The 13,870-nt window shown below is 31.6% G+C and overlaps 2 protein-coding genes across 2 annotated transcripts; one reads left to right on the forward strand and one right to left on the reverse strand.

The window, feature by feature from the left end:
* Nucleotides 1-322: 322 nt before the first annotated feature.
* Nucleotides 323-1,934, forward strand: LOC110689042 (protein FAR-RED IMPAIRED RESPONSE 1-like). Its single transcript, XM_021865789.1, has 2 exons — nt 323-688; nt 1,038-1,934. Exons 1-2 carry the CDS (start codon nt 323-325, stop codon nt 1,932-1,934), a joined length of 1,263 nt encoding a protein of 420 aa, XP_021721481.1.
* Nucleotides 1,935-3,660: 1,726 nt separating this feature from the next.
* On the reverse strand, nt 3,661-6,005 carry LOC110688968. The gene is made up of 5 exons (XM_021865714.1): nt 4,860-6,005; nt 4,581-4,761; nt 4,274-4,396; nt 4,051-4,188; nt 3,661-3,962 (listed from the first exon to the last, which is right to left on the reverse strand). The coding sequence occupies exons 1-5, from the start codon at nt 5,000-5,002 to the stop codon at nt 3,693-3,695; spliced, it is 855 nt and encodes a 284-aa protein (XP_021721406.1). The 5' UTR covers nt 5,003-6,005; the 3' UTR covers nt 3,661-3,692.
* Between the last annotated feature and the right edge of the window lie 7,865 nt (nt 6,006-13,870).

Genomic DNA, 13,870 nt, shown 5'->3' on the forward strand with positions numbered 1-13,870 from the left:
CATAAATCGTGTTGGATGTAATGCAATGATTGGGATTAGGGAACGTTCAGATGGAAAATGGATGGTTTATGCCTTTCATGAATCTCATAGCCACAATCTTGCTTCTCCCAACACAATGAATTTTTTGGCAAATGTTGGAAACCTTAATCTTGGCCAAAAAAATTTTATTTTTGACAACTCTAAATTGAACATTGGTCCAAACAAGTCTTATAAGTTGATGATGGAACATCTTGGTAGCTATGATACTATAGGTGCAACATTGAATGATTTCAAGAACTTTAATTGAGATTTGAAAGCTTACATACAAGAGAAAGATGCTTCGATGTTTATAAACAATTTGAAAGAAAAAGCTGAAAACAGTGAATGTGTCTTTTTCTTTGACCATTGTATGGATGAACATCAACGCTTGACAAGAGTATTTTGGGCAGATGCAATTAGTAGAAAAAAATATTCGTTGTTCTGTGATATGATTACATTTGATACAACATTTGACACCAACAAATACTCTATGGTTTTTGCCCCATTTACGGGTGTTGATAACCATGGTAAGTGTGTGACTTTTGGGATAGGCTTGCTTGAAAAGGAGGATATTGAATCCTTTGAATGGTTATTTGAAACTTTCTTAAAAGCAATGAATAACTGTCAGCCTGCCTGTATCATGACAGATCAAAACCCGGCGATGAAAGTGGCAATTAAAAAATGTTCTTGATAAGGCAAAACATAGGTTTTGTATGTGGCACATTATGAAAAAAATGCCACAAAAGGTTGGGCCCAAATTATGCTTAGAAACTGACTTTCTTCATAAACTAAACTCTGTTGTGTGGAATAGAGACCTTGAACCAGAAGAATTTGAAATTGGTTGGCACTCTGTGATGTCTTAATTTTATTTAGTGAATGATGATTGGTTTAAGAATATGTTTAATATAAGGAATATGTGGATTCCTTCCTACTTTCGTGACCTTTTTATGGGTGGGATTTTAAAGTCAACATAAAGATGTGAGAGTGAAAATAGCTTTTTCACTAACTTCACCAATCAGCATTTGTTATTGATTGAGTTGTGGTTTCGCTATGAATCCGCAATTGATGCTCAAAGGCACACACAAGACAAGTTGAATGCTACTTCGAAAACTACACATCCCCAACTTGTCACCCCCCTGCACTTGGAAAAGCATGCTGCACTAGTTTACACTCATAATTTATTTTACATATTCCAAAAGGAATTCAAGCATGCTTTGTACAATTGTGGTATAGGTAGTGTTACCATCAAAGAAGAAGAAGGGATTGAGCAATATAGAATTGTTGACAACACTAGGAAAAAGAGCTATCATTTCACATATGTTTTGTGTTCTAATGATGCTTCTTGCTCCTGTAGAATGTTTGAATCTGTTGGAATATTATGTCGTCACATTCTCTTTGTCATGAAAGGAAAGTTCTTATTTGAAATTCCAAGGCAATATGTTTTGCATCGTTGGACTAAAGAAGCTATGAAGAAACCAATATTTGGCTTAAACAACAACTTGCTTGATGGGGCACAGAAGGATAAGAAGCAAAAGCTAGTTGGTGATTTATGGTACAGGTTTTTTTCATGTGTAAGTCTTTGTGAGGAGAAAGTTGAATGTCTTGAATCATTGTTGTCTAAGCTAATATCTTTTGAAATTGAGATGAAAGACTTGGAATCTGAAGGTCCAGTTGATAAACGTGAAGCAAAAAATAAGCACATCGAATTATTTGTTGGATCTAATGACATTGTTGTTGATATTCTTCCTCCAAACAAGTCTTCCAACAAAGGTAGCGGTAGTGGAAAAAGGAAAAAATCAGACAAAGAGATTGCTATTGAGGAAAGCCAAAAGAAAGATAGACTTTGTAGAACTTGTGGTCAGAGAACAAACCATGATAGTCGGAATTGTCCGCAAAAAAAAATCCAAATTGAATGAGGTATTTTTTAAAAAAATATATAAATAAATAAATTTTGTACTATGTTTACTTCCTACTAGATTTTCAATTTATATATGTTCATGTACATTATTTCAGGATTTCAAAGAAGAGTAGAAACATGATGACCTAGTACTGAAATGGAGGAGATGGGAGGAGAGAAAGAACATAGTGACACATGATAATACACTTTATATTGCTATAGTGCCCTTTTTATTGATACAGTGACTATTATTGTTACACATATATTAAACAGGGACTTTTTTATTGTTAAAATTTTATTGATAAGGAGGACCTTTTATTATTAAAATTTTATTGATAGGAGGACCTTCATATTTTTATTTTGATGTAGTGGCATATTGGCATAATAACTTGTATTATATTATAGCATCTATTTTTAATTTCATAGTAACTTCCTTTCATCGCATTATGACCTTGTTCCGTAGAGACCTTTTTAGTGATATAATGACTTTTATTATGACATAGGAATTGTTAAAAAAAAAAAAGAAAAAAATCACATTTTCACAATTCTTCTAAAGCCGCTTTCAGTTCCCCCAACCCACATAGATTAAGCCAATAAAAAGTTAGGAAAGGAGAGGCTCGTTCTTTTAATTGATTTACTAATTGAATAGCTTAAGAATATATTAATATAATTACGACACTCATAAGGACCTTTTTATTTAAATAGAGACATATTATTGTAGAAATCTTTTTAATTGTAACCCTCTTTAATTATATAGTGACCTTTTTAATCAAATAGTAATCCTATAGAGAAAGATTATTGTAAAAATCTTTTTTAATCAAATAATAACCCTCTTTAATTATATAGTGACCTTTTTATTCAAATAGCAACCCTCTTGCATCTTAGAGTGACCCTTTCGAATCGCATAGAAATTGGCAATTAGTTAAATGAACCCAAAATAGGATAATGAATATATTGATACCATTTTGCTTACATAGTTACCAAATAAAAAAATTATGGTCAAGTTAAAGTACAAATTGATATAGTAACCCTTTTCATCACATAGAGACCTTTGTTTTTTAAACATTACATAATGACATAGTTATCGTTATAATGATATGGTTTCCATAACATTTTAACTCATATAAAGTCATATTAATCTTTTTTCCTTTTTAAACAAATATGTAAATCTTTCAAATATCATAGATACCTTTTTAAAGACATAGTGACCTTATAATATAGAAACTTTTTAAATGACATAGATACCTTTTTAATTAAATAGTGACCTTATAATATAGAAACCTTTTAAATAACATAGATACCTTTTTTTTTTTATAAGATAGGCACCAAGTTTATAACTAATATATATTTCACTAAACTTCTTGAATGTCAATTAAGGATTACATAACCAAAAATAAACTACCAATACCACCAATTCAAAACCTTTGTATGAACTGGAATCATATCGTATTGTTCTACATTAGTACTTATACAAATTTGTTTCTAGTAGTTGATGCAAACTAGATCATTACATTAGATTTCCTACTTTTGTGCAAAAAACTTCATCCATGTATTTGTTAGTCTGCCTACACATTCTTTAACTTTTTACCTTGCTTTGTTTTCTTCTACCTCCCATTAACAACATCTCTTGCAACTTGACTCCTTATTAATCTGAATTCATATAGCTTTTTAAGAACTTCATCTCTGACAATGTTCATATCAGACAATACCAGAGTATCAACAATCTGAGCTCTCAATACCCGTCTAATTGCAACCTAAAATTAGAATAAAAAACTAGTTAAATTTCATGGAGGAAATAGTTAATATAATAAAAATTGAAAGCCAAAAAAAAAGAGAGAATAATAACCGTTCTCAAAACATCGCAGTTGAACACATCAGCTCCATCAAAGTGAAGCATGCTGACCATAGTATAAATGCCGCAATCATTAGTCTGTTTTCCGGACTTCCAATTTAGAGAAGGTGACTCCAAAGTGTACTCAACCATGTTCTTCATCGAGTCATTACTTTGAGGAATGCGTTGATCAAGAAAAGTACTCAACATATCACTCTAGGAAAAATATAATAATACTTTAGATTCCATACGACATATCTTAAATAGAAAAATACAAACAAAATCCAAAACATCATATTTTTACCAGAACATCAGAGAACTTCTCAACCTCGCTCATGTACTTAGTATCATAACTCATATTATCAATGAACTGAAGCTTTTCTTCCTTCAAATTCACAACAATTAGGAAGAAGTGCTCACTCAAGAGTATAGGAACAAAAATCTGCAATAAACAACTATTAAGCTTGGAAAACTTAATATAAAAATTCTTAGTTGAAAAATGATTGTCAACATTTGCAATGTATTACCAACTCGACATTTGCAAGATCAAAATCATTGCAAGGAATGAACATCCATCTTGACCAAATGTCAAATAGCTTGTCAATGTCTTGTGTGTTATTATCTTTGTTCGCAACTTCCAATAAAAAAGCCTAAAAAAATATCAATCAAACATTAGTAAACATTAAAAATAAAAGGTAGAGTTATTATTTTTACATGTGATTACTTGAATTACATAGCGACCGTTTATTACTTAGTGAAATTAATTATGTATCTTTTATAATGAACAACTACCTTTAAAATGATATAGTAACTGAATAGCCGGAAGATACTTACACTTTGAGAAGCACCAAAATATAGTTTTTGAGGTCCATGTGCACTACTCTTCTGGTTTTCATTAAGCAACAAAGCCCAACAATCAATAATCCCACAAGATATAGCAATAGTCGGTTCACCTAATGAAAGGAATTCATTCCTTGTAATCTCAAATGGTTTTCCAAAAGATACCAACACCTCACTGTACAAGGAAATAAAAATACACATGTATATTGGCACTAGTCACTTATTATCAAAATTTGAAAAATAAATAACACAATGAACCATGACATGACTTACTTGAGATCAAAAACATGGTAATCACTAATGCAGTAGTCAACAAGTTTCTGGACGATTGCATCCAAAATCTTCATATCCTTGTTACTAGACTTCATGTATTGAGATACATATGCAACTTTATTACCAATGAGACTAACATCCATAGCAATGAAACATTTAGATTTTCCATTACTCAAAACATGCTCAAAACCTATCCTTGGAACTTCACCAACTACAACATTAATCTCTTTTGCAGGTGCACCATTATCATCAATATCAATACCAACATCATCCCAACCATTAGGCACTTTCCTTACCTAAGTTACAAGAGATACAATCTCATCAACAATCTCATGAACACGAGGATACATAAAGAATAAATCGCTTTGGGACATTAGAAGTATCGAAGTGGGAGAATCATGAGGTTTACATTTCTGAAATAAGACTTTCAATTGTTCCATGTAAAAGTTGGACACCGCTTCTAAATCTCTTTTCATGAGCAAAAACTTTTCATAAACTTCCCATTAAAAAAAAAAGTAGCACTTAGATTTAGTAAAGTTATTTGCAAAAAAAAAAAATAGAAAGAATTAAAGGGCAAAATACTTACATCAATTGCGATTGAATGGATTTCCTCATTAGACATTGAACTAGCAGGTAGCTCAAACTGAATAACACCCTTGCTACGAACACCTTCATTAACAACAAATTATTTTCCAGAAGTTTGATTCATAGGAGCTTCCTTGAATTGATTATTAACAACTTGTCCATCCTCAAATTGCAACTTCTCACTTACTGGATATGTATCAAACTCAAGAATGCCACACCCAAAACCCTTGGACAACTTTTCTTTTGTAATTCTATCTCTTATATCCACATCGGTCCAATGTTGAATTAAAGGTATTGTAGAATTTAACACAACATTCCTAAACCTCAACCGATGAAAATAGATAATCTCTAACATCAAAACACAACCACAAAACCATTATATATTTCCTTCTTTGTAGCTCTTCACAGCTTCACAAAGTCTATCTAAGACATATTTTGACCAATCATAAGTTCTTATTTGATTAACATCAACCAAACATTTTACAATCCTCAAATCCACAGTTCTATTGGACGTAGGTGCTAAAAAACTTGAAAAAGCATGCATAACAAAAAGTTGTCTGAATTCTTCCCCGCCATCTATTAGTAAAGGAATCTTAGATTCCAAAAAACCTAAAGGAATCTGATCATTCTCACCCATGAGACCAAAATGAGACCTCCATTTAACCTTTAAATCATAATCAGGGTTGATGACATTGGCACAACGAGAAATTTCTTCCAACTTTCTTAGATGTTTTGCAAGGAAGGCAAAAAACATCATACACATCAAATTCAGTCACGACAAAATCCTTTTTACTATCAATAGTAAACATGCAGCTACCATGATCAAAACAATCTACCAACCATGATAAAATGTCAGTTGCAGTTCGTTTCACCTTCAAAGATAACAAACCTCCAAAGCCAATTTCTTTCACAGCCTTGATTTGATGGTCAGAAAAATTGTTCATCATCTCTACTAAATGAAAAGGCTTACTACGTATTTTAAATCCTCGTGGCACTCTGTAATAAGATCAGATATACAAAAACAAAAACAATTAGTATCATAGAAAGAATCATATTAAGAAAGTTACATAATACCTAATAACAGAATAATAAAAAAAAAGAAAAAAAACGAGGAGAGAATAAGAAACCAAAGTATTTATTAAAAGAATTGCCAAGCTTAAAAGGTATAACAAAAGAAGTAAAAATGAATGCATGTCACTAGTATTATATTTAAATATACTATCTATGATTGATATTAATAAAACATAACTTCATATGTTTATAAAGACTATTTTTATGTGGTTGCCTCTTTTTACAGCATAGTGACCTTTGTTTTAAACAAAACTTCAAAAAAAAAAAAAAAAATCAAAAATGCACTTACATATGTACATCACTATCTATGATTGCAGGTTCTTGCCTATGAATCACAATGTTCTTATCCTTGTTTGTCTTCACTTTTTTCACTTTACGACCTTCATTTTCATCCAACTTTCTCTTCTTATGTGAAGAAGAAGCCTCATTCCCCTTATTTCCTTCCATAACAGCAGACAAAGCCGCTATAGCAGGTTGGGCATCCTTTGCATTCCCATCAATTGTTTCATTTGCATTCTCAACAATAGAAGGATTCTTTTTCTTAGTGATAGTTTTCTTTTTCAATCCTTTTTTTGGCCTCACTGGCCACTTACTAATCCAAGCATATTTATCAAACTCAACATCTTTAACAATCTCTCTTTGTTTTCCTTTATCTCTGTTAGTATTAGCATCCATATGTTCTTCCTCTTCATCATCGAGATTGACACATGCTATAAAATTAACAAAACAAATAAGATAAATAAGAATAAGCATACCAAAAATACACAAGCATATAATTATATATACACCTATCTTCATCTTTATCTATCAAACAATTATAATATAGTAAACTAATAATTTAAATAATAATCATTGTCATTGATATAGTGACCTTTTTCATGTACATAGGAAACTATTAATATAGTAACCTTTATATTGATATTGGAACCTATATTCTATAGTATTTGGAGACTATCATAACAGAAGCAACTAGATATATTGACATGTGTTACTAGTTAGTATTGCTCAAAAATTAGCTGCCTCCAATATAGGTCTATTCTAGTCACTCATAGTTAGCTTTTAGTATTGCTCAAAATTTGTTTTTCAAACATTATATTAACAAGTGTTACTAGTTAGCTCCAATTCAAACCCTATATACGAATCAAGAATTACACGTTTTTCAACACTTTTTTTTAAATGAAATTTAGTACTATCACTAAATAAAAAGTTGACAGACAGTAATGTAGTATAATCCAATACATTAACATCATATAATACCAAAAATTGAATATTAAGGTATAATAATCCAAAAATTAAACATTCATCATACCTCCTATATCTTGCAAAGTAACTCCAGTTGAGCTTCGAAGGCCTCTCCTTTTTTTAAAAGTCGCACCACCTCTAGTTCTCACCATATTAACATAATCTAATCAAAATTGAATAAAAAATTAACAAAAGTGAGAAAATCATTCAGAATTATTACAAATTAAAATATACAATGACCAAGAGATAGTACAATTGTTGAGCAAAGCCATGAAAATTTACGAGTATGACGACGAGACGAACAACATCATATTATAAGGCAAAGCTTCTAATGGAGCTTCTGCCATTAGTTCTAAACATATACTACTATGACTAAGAAAATAAAAACATGTACTCCTATGATTTTCTAATTTACTCAAACCTAATTTACTCATTAGAAGATTAATTTTAGACCTAAGTAACACCTCAAATGTTGACAGTCAAATTACAAATTCAATAGAAATGAATAATTCAACTCTCGAAAAATTCAAGCAAACATGCTTTTCAGTCAAAATTAATCGACAAAATAAAAATATAAACAAAGACAATACAATAATCTGATGCACCAACATTTTTCATCATATGTACAATGGAAAAATTCAAATAAACATTAAAAAAATTCATCAATTATCAAAATTCAAATCGTTAAGCTAAAAAAATAAGGGAAAAACACACTCACTCTTCCATAAGCGTTCTTCTCGAGGCCATTAGCAAGCAGATCAGCAATGTCTTTCCTCAAAAACTTCTCCGTCACGTTTCATTCGTCGGACAACTTTGATTCGAGTTCTCGTCTGCTTAATCAACGATTTACTGCAATTTCAATCCAAAAAAAAAACTCAAAATCAATGAAATGAATCAAAATCTAGCAAAAACGAGTTAAATTAGGTTGAAAAAAGTGAAACAAAAATTACAAAATTAAGTACTCAAATCAAGCAAAATAACGAAATTAACACAAATAACTTACTTGATAATAGATTGTAGAGCTAAAAAATTGCTGAAAATCAAAGTAATTGAAGCTAGATTTGAATTAGTAGCATAAAATTGGTAGAAGAATTGGGAAAGTAAGAGAGAGAAAGTAGGAGAGAGAAAATAGAGGAGGAAAAAGTTACGTGAAAATGAAGGAGGAGAGAGAAATTGCTATCATTTTGCTTGAATTTGGGGGAAAAATCTGAACCGTAAGATGAGGGGTGAGTGATAGATCATAATCTACGGTGGAGATTGCATGTTTTCAGTTTTCAGTTTTAATCTTGTTTTCACGTGATCCACTACATATATATATATATATATATATATATATATATATATATATATATATATATATATATCCTAATCTGCGACAAATATTATTATAAATATAATATCTATCACGATATATTGATGAATTAAGTATTAATGAAAGAAAAATGGGAGAACAAGAATATCTAATATCCCATACAATTGAATTTAGCAAGACACATTTCTCCTTCAACCGATTAATTTTACGCAATATAACCACAAGTTATTAGATCACTTTTGTACAAACAGTTAATATAAATCTAGAACAAACTAATGCAATAAATTCTTAAAATTGTTTTATGACGCTTATCAACCATTTTCTCATCATTTCATCAATAATGAGCAACCAAGGTCTAAAAAGCCATGCATATATACTTCAACAGCCAAATTGTAGTGAACTAGTGACCGTATAAACCAAGTTGTGCACTTAAGTTAGAACAAGAGGGATAGCTATAGATTAGACAAAATTGTACACTTAAGAAAGTGAAATAAATGACTCTAATATAACTCCAATATAATATAAGAATTCTCTCTCTAACCTCATCCTTATCTTCCACCGCCCCTCCTTCTTTCTTCAGCCCTGCTCGCCGGCGATTGGAGTTTCGCCTAGTCGTCGCCGGCGAGCCAAGTCCTCCTATTAATTTCCCTTTTTGCTATTTTAAATTTAGTTTTCTGATCTGTTTGGCGAAGAATACAGGGAGCTCCGATCCTCTTCGGTAGTTCATGGGTTTTGGTATATCATCAAGGGGTTTCGGCATATCGTCAAGTGTTTTGCGGCTAGTTTCAAGGACTAAAGAGCCAAAGGCTACCCTTAACACCGTCGTTGAAAGGATTAATCTAATTTCCCGACGGTAAAGGTGAAGTTAAGGCTAGGGTTTTGACAAATTAGAGAGGAAATAGAACAGAATGGCTTGTTTATTATTCATCAATAGGTAGAGTATTTATACAAAACCTACGAACATAATATAGGAAACAATATTCCTATAAGATATACCATATATCCTAATGATATATTTTCTAAATAATATCTTAACATAAAATAAACCTAAATATATTATTCTTTTAAATGAAATCTACGGAAAATATATCACACATATATTTTCCGATATCTCAGATCATATGTCTAACTCCCTCCCGCAATCGTAACAGCAGTAATACGAACGTTGCGATTGGAAATTCTTCTTTTGTTGAAACCGAGATGCACTCTTGTGATGTCGCCTTCAAAAATTTCTTTCTTCAATGATGACAACGTTTATCTTTTTTGAACTCATCAGTCATCAATCAAACAGAAACGTCATTCATTTCGAACCTGCAAATATAACAATTTTGGTTTTTCCAGAGCAAAACCGAGCTCCAATCAAATATTGGTTTGTCAGAGTAAACCACACTCAAATTTCTTATTGGTCTTTCAGAGTAAACCACACTCAAATCTCTTAATGGTCTTTTAGAGTAAACCACACTCATATTCAAAGGAGCAAAATCATGCTCGAATCAACTCACAAACCTTGTCTCACGGCACAAGGAGAACCAAATATATCTTGTCTCACGACACAAGAGAGCCGATTTTTTTTTTAATATTGCGTCAAGCATAACGCTATTTAATTTCTTCATCTCCAAAGATGTGTTATAGTGGAGCAAGCCCACTCACATACTCCCAAAAAAATAATTCTCCCAAAAAAAAATTCACATACACATATATGATACGTGTACCAACCCAAATAAATAAAAATTTAAAGAGTATTAATATTGCATAGTGGAAGCAAAATTTTGAATTCCACCGGTGGGTTTAACTTTCTAACCCACCGGCAGGGGGGAAAATTTTTGTGAGCGGTCCCAAGATTTAACCTGCTCTTGATACCATGACAAATTAGAGAGGAAATAGAACAGAATGGCTTGTTTATTATTCATCAATAAGTAGAATATTTATACAAAACCTAGGAACATAAGATAAGAAACAATATTCCTAGAAGATATACCATATATCCTAATGATATATTTTCTAAATAATATCTTTACATAAAATAAACCTAAATATATTAATCTTTTAAATGATATCTACGAAAAATATATCACACATATATTTTCCGATATCTCAAATCATATGTCTAACAGGTTTCCTCGCATATCTAAAGTTAGATTCAGTGAGGGGTTCTTTTTCCATTGTCGTTGACGATTGTCCTTTGTGTTGAGTTGGTTGTTGCCAGTGAGGTCTTTCCCGTTCTTGTTGTTCCTTACTGTGTTCTTTTGTTTCTTTGTGTTCTTGTTTTATTTTAATTGTTGTTTTGTTTTGTTTGGTTTTATTATGTTGTTTTTGTGTAAGCTTCTGGTTTGGTTGGTTAAGTTGTTTTATTTAAATAAAGTAGTTCAAGTTATAGAGGTTATGAAGTGTGCTCGTTGTTCTCGGCGCCTTGTCGGTTGGTTTTAGGGGTTGCAAGGTTCAACAATCCCTTACTAGTTTGGTTGGCGGTCCTTTTAGTTGCTTGTTCGGTGTGGGATTGTGTTATGGGAGGTTGTCATGTTGCATGTGTGGCTTCCCCCATTGTCAGTTTGGGCGATGTCCTCAATGTTTGTGCTGTTTTCCAGAGGCTAGCAATATTTATGCAAGTAGAAAGTATTCCTTGCATTTGGAGTTTGCAGGGGGTAGATAAGTTTGAGGGGAGAGGGTTGTACATTAGTCCTGTTGCTTATTGGTTGCTGGATGATATAGGTCTTCATTCAACAACTATCATCCCAGTGTCAGTGTCATGGTGTTGATGATGACAAAGACAATCATCATTAAAAATTTCAATCTTGAAGGAGGCTCCCCATCTTTAGTGTTTAGGGTAAGCAAAGTCCTCCATTTTCTTGCATTCTATAGAGGTAGAATTGCAGGAAAGAAACCTACATTTTAGTGTAAGGTTTCTCTTGGTAGAGTCGTGAAAAAATTCGACTCTCATCGTTTGGCTCTCGGACTCTTAGGAGATAAATCCCTAGGAGTGGAGTCGGGTGTTGGGTCCTTTTTTCAGCAACATGGTGTTTTTGACTTTCGGGTGTATTGTCTCTACACTACTTCCACCGAGATTTTTACCTTTTGGTTATCCGGGCTCCGAGATGTTTGGTATGATGAAAATGGGTGTATTCATTCATTTCTCTTTCCCTCTGCTGGTTTAGTTAAGTGGGTTTTGTTGTTTTTAGGTTGTACTTTGCCTTTATTTATGAAGTTCTCATTGTCAAAAAAAAAAAAAAAAAAAAAAGATAGCTATACTTTTTAAATAATGAATTATCAATTTTTAAGAGTATTGAAAATTTTTATATACACCCAAGTAAAAGATAAATCATGATTATTTTTTGCGCATTTGATGATATTCATCAAATTTTTTTATCATAAAAAAAACCTTAATTACAACGTGTATCCTAGTCTATATAATAATATTTAAAAATTTGTCATTGGACTTGTTCAATTGTTCTGACCTCTTAGCATTCTAGCTGGCAGCTCAAAGATAGACCACAACAACACCATATATCCGCAAATTATAAGGTGGACACCTTACTCTATTTGGTCCATCATTAGATTAACGCCACGTGTTTGCTAGCTGTAGTTTTCTTCTTTCAAATTCTCAATGTTCTTCTTCTGCTATTTGATTTCACTAATCTTCCCTCTTTCAATTATTTCCTAATTTCTCAATTCCCTCTCTTCAATTATTTTCTTCTTCTTTTTTTTTAATCACCATCCATAATTTCTTTCTCCTCAATGTTTCTCCATTGTTGATTCCTCTGTTTCCTTATTATATTTGTTCATCACAGCTGTTCATCGCCAACCTCGACACTGTAAGTTAGATTTCTTATTTTATTTGATAATTATCACTAATTAGGTTTTTTGTTGTTGATGCTAGTTATTGATTTTTCATTTTGTTATTGATTTTTGAGTGATGATTTGAACTGATCGTATAATTTTTAGGTTTAATTAGTTTTAATTTCATATTATTCAATTGATTAATTGATGAATTGATCAAATGTTTGATTAATTTTAATTAAGTTGCTTAAATTAGTGATGAGATTTTGATTACTTACTGCAGATTTTGTTTAATATGATTCTAAACATTCGGTTCATATGATTACTTAGTGCAGAATTTATGTGATCAATTTCAAAGATATTCATATAAATTATTCAATTGATTAATTTGATAATTAATGTCAATTAAGCTACTGAAAGTGTGTGCTGAATTTGATTCTTGATTGCAATTTTTTTTTTGATGATTTTCAGTTTCATTTATTATTTAATTGGTGAATTGATGTTTTAATTTGGATTTTATGATCGAATATATTTTTTTTATATCATGTTTTTGAACAATTTGTTCATATAATTCGAGTAACGCACTTTTCATTGTATATATTATCAAAATTGTTATTAGCAGTATCATATTATGAACATTGTTTCTATTTTTATGAACATTTAGGTTACTTTAATGAACCTTTCCTCTCTTCTCTTTATCTCTCCTCCATTGTTGAATTCCGAAGCTAGCCCACAAAGCACCCCGATGTATTTCCTGACCAAGTTCCCGGCATGTTGTGGTTTTAAGGTCAAGTTCGACCATGGAAATGCTAGATCTAGCATTTCCATGGTCGAATTTGGCCTTATATAACCAATTTTAAGACCAATTTCAAGACTTTGAATCGTTGTGGTAAGTTTTTTGGTCTGGATTTCAACTTATTTTGTTCTGTTTTCATTTTTTTTCGGGTTTCAAGTTTACTCGATCGAAAATATGTGGTTATGGTGGCTGTTGAAGTTCGGGTTTAGGGTGTTGGGATTTTAATTTTTT

This window comes from Chenopodium quinoa, unplaced genomic scaffold, assembly GCF_001683475.1.
Source record: "Chenopodium quinoa cultivar QQ74 unplaced genomic scaffold, ASM168347v1, whole genome shotgun sequence".
NCBI classification, from domain to species: Eukaryota; Viridiplantae; Streptophyta; class Magnoliopsida; order Caryophyllales; family Amaranthaceae; genus Chenopodium; species Chenopodium quinoa.

Bases quoted from the DNA above. Each gene is read 5' to 3' on its own strand.
- LOC110689042 (XM_021865789.1), top strand. From the start codon at position 323: ATGTTTATAAACAATTTGAAAGAAAAAGCTGAAAACAGTGAATGTGTC. The intron at 689-1,037 runs GCAATTAAAAAA...TTCACCAATCAG, and splicing joins AAAACCCGGCGATGAAAGTG to CATTTGTTATTGATTGAGTT.
- LOC110688968 (XM_021865714.1), bottom strand. From the start codon at position 5,002: ATGGATGTTAGTCTCATTGGTAATAAAGTTGCATATGTATCTCAATAC. The intron at 4,762-4,859 runs GTAAGTCATGTC...TTCCTTGTACAG, and splicing joins TACCATGTTTTTGATCTCAA to TGAGGTGTTGGTATCTTTTG. The intron at 4,397-4,580 runs GTAAGTATCTTC...ATATTTTTTTAG, and splicing joins ATTTTGGTGCTTCTCAAAGT to GCTTTTTTATTGGAAGTTGC.